The sequence below is a fragment of the Anser anser genome (genome assembly GCF_964211835.1).
Source record: "Anser anser genome assembly, contig: SUPER_W_unloc_2, whole genome shotgun sequence".
NCBI classification, from domain to species: Eukaryota; Metazoa; Chordata; class Aves; order Anseriformes; family Anatidae; genus Anser; species Anser anser.
Window position 1 is genome coordinate 945,595 of NW_028154230.1, and position 5,342 is coordinate 950,936.

At 53.3% G+C, this 5,342-nt stretch overlaps 1 protein-coding gene across 1 annotated transcript; it reads right to left on the minus strand.

Moving 5' to 3' along the window:
• Positions 1–1,363: 1,363 nt before the first annotated feature.
• Positions 1,364–4,933, minus strand: LOC310888863 (adenosine 5'-monophosphoramidase HINT1-like). Its single transcript, XM_083852480.1, has 4 exons — positions 4,744–4,933; positions 3,193–3,298; positions 2,282–2,489; positions 1,364–2,067 (listed from the first exon to the last, which is right to left on the minus strand). Exons 1-4 carry the CDS (start codon positions 4,884–4,886, stop codon positions 2,021–2,023), a joined length of 504 nt encoding a protein of 167 aa, XP_083708606.1. The 5' UTR covers positions 4,887–4,933; the 3' UTR covers positions 1,364–2,020.
• Positions 4,934–5,342: the final 409 nt, after the last annotated feature.

The window sequence follows — 5,342 nt, forward strand, 5'->3', positions numbered from 1 at the left end:
ACTGAGAGACCTGGGCCTGTTCAGCCTTGAGAAGAGAAGACTGAGAGGGGATCTTATCAATGATTACAAATATCTTAAGTGTGGGAGACAGTGGGACTTGGCCACCCTCTTTTCAGTGGTTTGTGGGGATAGGACAAGGGGCAACGGCCAAAAACTGGAGCACAGGAAGTTCCGCACCAACACGCGAAAGAACTTCTTCACGGTGAGGGTGACGGAGCGCTGGAACAGGCTGCCCGGGGAGGTTGTGGAGTCTCCTTCTCCGGAGATATTCAAGGCCCGTCTGGACGCCTACCTGGGCAGCCTGCTCTAGGGAACCTGCTCTGGCAGGGGGGTTGGACCCGACGATCTCTTGAGGTCCCTTCCAACCCCTACGAATCTGTATATACAGGAGTAAAAATACACGTGTTGATAGCGATAGGACAAGGGGGAATGGTTTTAAACTAAGACAGGGGAGATTTAGCTTAGATATTAGGAGAAAGTTTTTCACTCAGAGGGCGGTGAGGCACTGGAACGGGTTGCCCAGAGAGGTTCTGGATGCCCCATCCCTGGAGGCATTCAAGGCCAGGCTGGACGCGGCTCTGGGCAGCCTGCTCTAGTGGTTGGCAACGCTGCCCAGAGCAGGGGGGTTGAAACTAGATGATCTTTAAGGTGCTTTTCAACCCAGGCCATTCTATGGTTCTATGATATGCTCTTTGAAAGCGTACAGGCTAAAGGAAGGGTCAAATTGGTGCCTCGGGGGCAAATTTCTTCGCCTTCTACGGTTGTCTAACAGTGCCTATTAAGCAAAGAGATTACCAATCGTCTTCCTCCTCTACTTTCTCAGGAATTAAACACCTTTTGTGAAAGACTACAAGCGCTGATAGCATTAGCTAGACGGACTGGGGAACAGTTGAACACGTAAATACTTACTCAAGGTCCATTTGCACAGGTTTCTTTGAGCAGTTCCATGGGCTCTTCTACGTCAACAAAACAGACCAATGAAAGAGACCAAGGACAAATACAGAAACAGAACAGTTGATCAAGTGCCAATTTAAGAAGCTTTCCCTGAAAGGGCAACAGCATCTCCACCTCCACCCACCCCTCCCCTCCCCTCCCCTCCCCCCCCCCCCCCCAAGTAGTTGACTTCCACAACTATTTTCATCTGACCCCGCAAACGGCAAATTCTATATTACTTCGAGTAGAACAAGGGCTGTTTCTTGTTTCGGTTTGGTTTTTATCATTCAGCTTCTTCAAAAGACTTTAGTCATTCACAGCTGCAATCGTTAACCCCGCAAACAGATCCAGTAACAAAGATCATTCCTCCTGCTAAGGAATCGAGTTTCTTTGTGAGGAACGGAGTCACAAAAATCATTTCATTAGCAAGTTTCAAACACTAAAAATATTTAATAGCATTTTAACGCTCCCACGCTCCAGTAAGCCTTGAACGTAACCGCAATTAAACAAGGAGCACAGCAAAGCCAGAGGTCTAACAAAGCACGAGAGGTGATCGCATTTAAACGCCTTATGGTGCCTTTAGCTAATCCTTCTTCTAGTTCCTGAACAACGGACTTCGTTTAGGAAAAAAAAAGACTCTAAAAATACATACAAAAAAATAAAGGGAACGGCAGCCGAGTCTTGAACGTTCAGAAGCCGACTCAAGCATCCCAGAGCCTTCTACGCTTTGAAAAGCGTCTGTGGGAGAAATTACTTCTCGAAGTTGCGAAACCCACGACTGAAAAGAAAGCGGTAGCAAAACTCCTACGGTAGTCAAGAACAGGCTGACAAGCACCTGTCAGAAATCACACCGGGTAGAGTTTATTCTGCCTCCTCGGGACAGGGGCAGACAACAGACGATGCCTGGAAGCTTTCTTCCAACCTTATTCTTCTCTGGTTCTACATCTGCCAGTCCTCGATGCGGCTGTTTCGCAATAAAAGCACGCCCTTTTATTTGGGAGCAGGGGGAAGATAGCAAGGCCTCAAACACACAGCACATCCTAGATCGTCTTAGGGAGATGGAGACCCACAGGACCGCCGAGCGCTTCTATCTTCGCGTTTCAAATGACTGGGCAAACCACCATCTACACGACACTGTCAACAGACCGAAACATTCTTTTAACTTGCAGAACTATTTCCATCGGCAAGACACACAAGACAGAGGTCATATCCCCATGCTCCATCTTTATTGTGCAAGTGCTGCTCAAAGCTCTTTATTACCCTCCATAGACAGCCGTCCAGGAAAAAAAAAACAAAAAAAATCATACGTCAACAGGGGCTAGATTGACGGGCAACATATGAAACCTACTCGGCGGCGACCCGTACGCGTGCAGTGACGCCTGCGGTGCAAAAACCTTAGCCAGGAGGCCGGCCCAACTGACCGCCACCCAGAATACGTAGATGTACACGACAGCCCGAAGGGCCCGAGGGTGGGCATTCACAGCCATCCGGAATCCATTGGTCAGGTCCAGGTTAGCAGCACACTTCTTGCCAACAACCATTACACGCCCAAGAAGCTGGAAAAAGGAAATAACGTTACCTAACATAACGTGCCACGACGCACAGAACGAACGCGAGCGGAGAACCATCCACAGAACACGGTTAGCTAATCCTTCACGATTCAACCGCTGCTCTTTGAATTACCCTCTAGACAGGAACAGAGTACAAAACAGTCACAGAAGCTAAATTTGTCTCGGGGGTTAAAGCCCCCGTCATAGCTTCGGGCAACGTAAGCCGCTCTGGCGGAAAATAAAAGCTTCACGGTGCCTTTTCTTTTGCGTGGCCTCACAAAGCCTTGGAACTTGACTTGCATAGCTAACAGCGAAACAAACACCCAGCGCCGCTCAACCAGCTTTCCCTTTCCTCGCCTCTGACCTGCCCAAACCCCAAGCCCTCTTCTGCATAGTCAAAGTACCACCGCCGCTGTCTGGAAACCGTGAAAACGGGCATCAGACCGTACTTCGGAACAACACTGCTTTTTGCACTACAAGCGCGTAGCCGGAGACCAGCATCGCTTTATATCGCCGCTCTTAGTCAAAAAGCTCAACTCCATTACAAGCTAGAGGCAAAAGACTACAGCATCGGAAAACCCAAAATAGCCTACTGTGCGCCCCTCCGCAACATCCAGAGGAAAAGAGGGGACGGGAAAGAGTCTAGGAAGTTACAAACTAGTTACAGGTACAGCCAGCCTAGCGAAAAGAAAGCTCCCACAGTACTCACGGGTCCGCCAGAATCTTCTGCTTCACATAACCGGACAACTGCCTTCTCAGGAAGGACTAGGAAAAAACACTGGAGCCTGAGGCGAACTATCACGGAACGCAAGGCGCTGGAGGAAGAGTAAACAGTTACAACGCAGTCAGCTTCAGAGAAAGGCAACAGCTTAAGCAAATCACTATGCCCCACCGAACTCGTCCTACCGAAGCAGATTATCAGGTACCCCAAACGCGCACGACAAAACAGCGATTCTTCTTAAGCGATCTTTGAATAGGCAAAGTTCTCTACCTTCTACACGCAAAACACACAAGCGGCAAACAATTGCTAACTGTCCTTCAGTTATGTCCAAATATTGCCTCGGCCAGAGGTAGGAAGGCATCTTCAAAGAACCCGGAGTAATCCGGCTGAGGCTGTATAAACTCTCCGTCCTCGATAACGCCACGTACTCAGGGGAAAGAACATTCCAAGTTAGCCCGTTACGGCCGGCTCTACGTCAGACACCTCCAGACCGAGGCCAAGGTATCACCTGCGAAACACGAATACCACCGATCTGTAGGAAACCATCGACTCGCAACTAATTGCGAGGGAACTCCCCAAATCACCAGCAGACCGAAACTGCATACGGCACCAGAAGCAGGATCCAGCACGCAAGGTGACGGGGGCAACGAGACAGCCGAGTACTTCAGATTAGCGACTTCCGGCAGTTTTATTTATTTTAGATGCGACTGAAACAGCGCCGATAAGACTCGATTCCACAGATGCTTTGCACTTCTTACTCACCATCGCCTTTCACTGCGCGACAATCGAGAATTACGAGCCTTCCTCACACTTCTCCCCCCTATAACATCGCTCAACTGTGAAACAGGCCTTCGGTACAGCGAGCTAAGCAAATTCAAGACCATTCGCTATAGCCAACTACACTCCAAAAGCAGTTCTAAGTTCCCCCCCTGCCTCAAGTGAGGACCAGCAGCCTGCGGGATTGACTGGCTTCTAGATGTTTAAGAAAGCTAGGAAAAGCTGCAATTCTTCCCTTTCACAAGCCACTTTGGAGAGAGCGTGCGCTCGCGTGCGCGGTGGGGGTGGTGCCATAACCAAAGCCTAGCACGGCCGAGCCGGGGCGTCTCTAGAACGCTGTCACGAGGCGCATCAAGACCTGCGTTTCTGCTACGCAGAAATGACTGATTACGGTCACTACTGCGATGCTCGCTGCCTATACGCAGGCAGTCCGAACCCCCAAGGAGACCGACTGCGCCGGCGACCCAGTACGCGCCGTGGCACCCCGGGGGCAGGCGGGACGCGCACCGAAGAAGCGCGGGGTTTTAGAGGCGCTGCAGTAGAGAGCGCCACGAGCCGGAGAGACCCCGACCGACCGACCGACCGACCGACCGTCCGTCCGTCCGTCCGTCCCTCCCTGCCTCCCTCCCTCCCTCCCGCAGCAAGGCCACCACCCGCCCTGCCGCACTCCCGGGACCCGCGACGGGCCCTCGTTTCAGAGGGCCTGCGAGCGGCCGAGGGAAGGAAGGAAAGAGAAGACTCGCACGACGACGCCGCGGCTACCTCCTCGCCCACGACCGCTCATCCTCACGGAGAACGTTGGCGGGGACCTCCTTGCCCTTGCAGGCGACCTCTCCGAAAGCGGCTGCAGCGGCAGCGCCGCCGCCGGGCCAGGCGGCCTGCGCCCTAACGATCCCGTCGGCCATGACGGCGCCCGCTCGGTACAACGCCCCCTCCCTTCCCGCACTCGGCCCGGCCCTCCGCGGCGCTCATTGGGCCGACAGATCGCCGCCGACCGCTCCCGCGCCTCGATTGGCTGCCTCGCCTGCCCTCTTCCCTTGTCCCCGCCCTCTCGGCGGCTCCGCTCCCGTCGACCCGGTGCTTATCGGCGCTCAGGGAGGTCGCGTGCCCTCGGGGCGCGGAGGGATCCGACCGGGAGGGAGGAAGTGGGCGCCCGAAAACGGGCTGGGCGGCTCCGCGGAGGGAAGCCGGGCCCTGCACGGCTGGGAAACGAGCTCCACAGAACGGTTGCTCCGATCATAGAATCATAGCATGGCTTGGCTTGGCAGGGACCTTACTTAAAGATCACCTAATTCCAACCCCCCCGCCCTGGGCAGGGACACCTTCCACTAGACCACGTTGCTCAAAGCCCCATCCAACCT

Excerpts from the sequence above, each read along its gene's own strand:
- LOC310888863 (XM_083852480.1), bottom strand. The coding sequence starts at position 4,886 with ATGGCCGACGGGATCGTTAGGGCGCAGGCCGCCTGGCCCGGCGGCGGC. Across the intron at positions 3,299-4,743 it reads GAGCGGTCGTGGGCGAGGAG|CGCCTTGCGTTCCGTGATAG; the intron begins GTAGCCGCGGCG and ends CTCTTCCTCCAG. Across the intron at positions 2,490-3,192 it reads CAGAAGATTCTGGCGGACCC|CTTCTTGGGCGTGTAATGGT; the intron begins GTGAGTACTGTG and ends TCCTTTTTCCAG.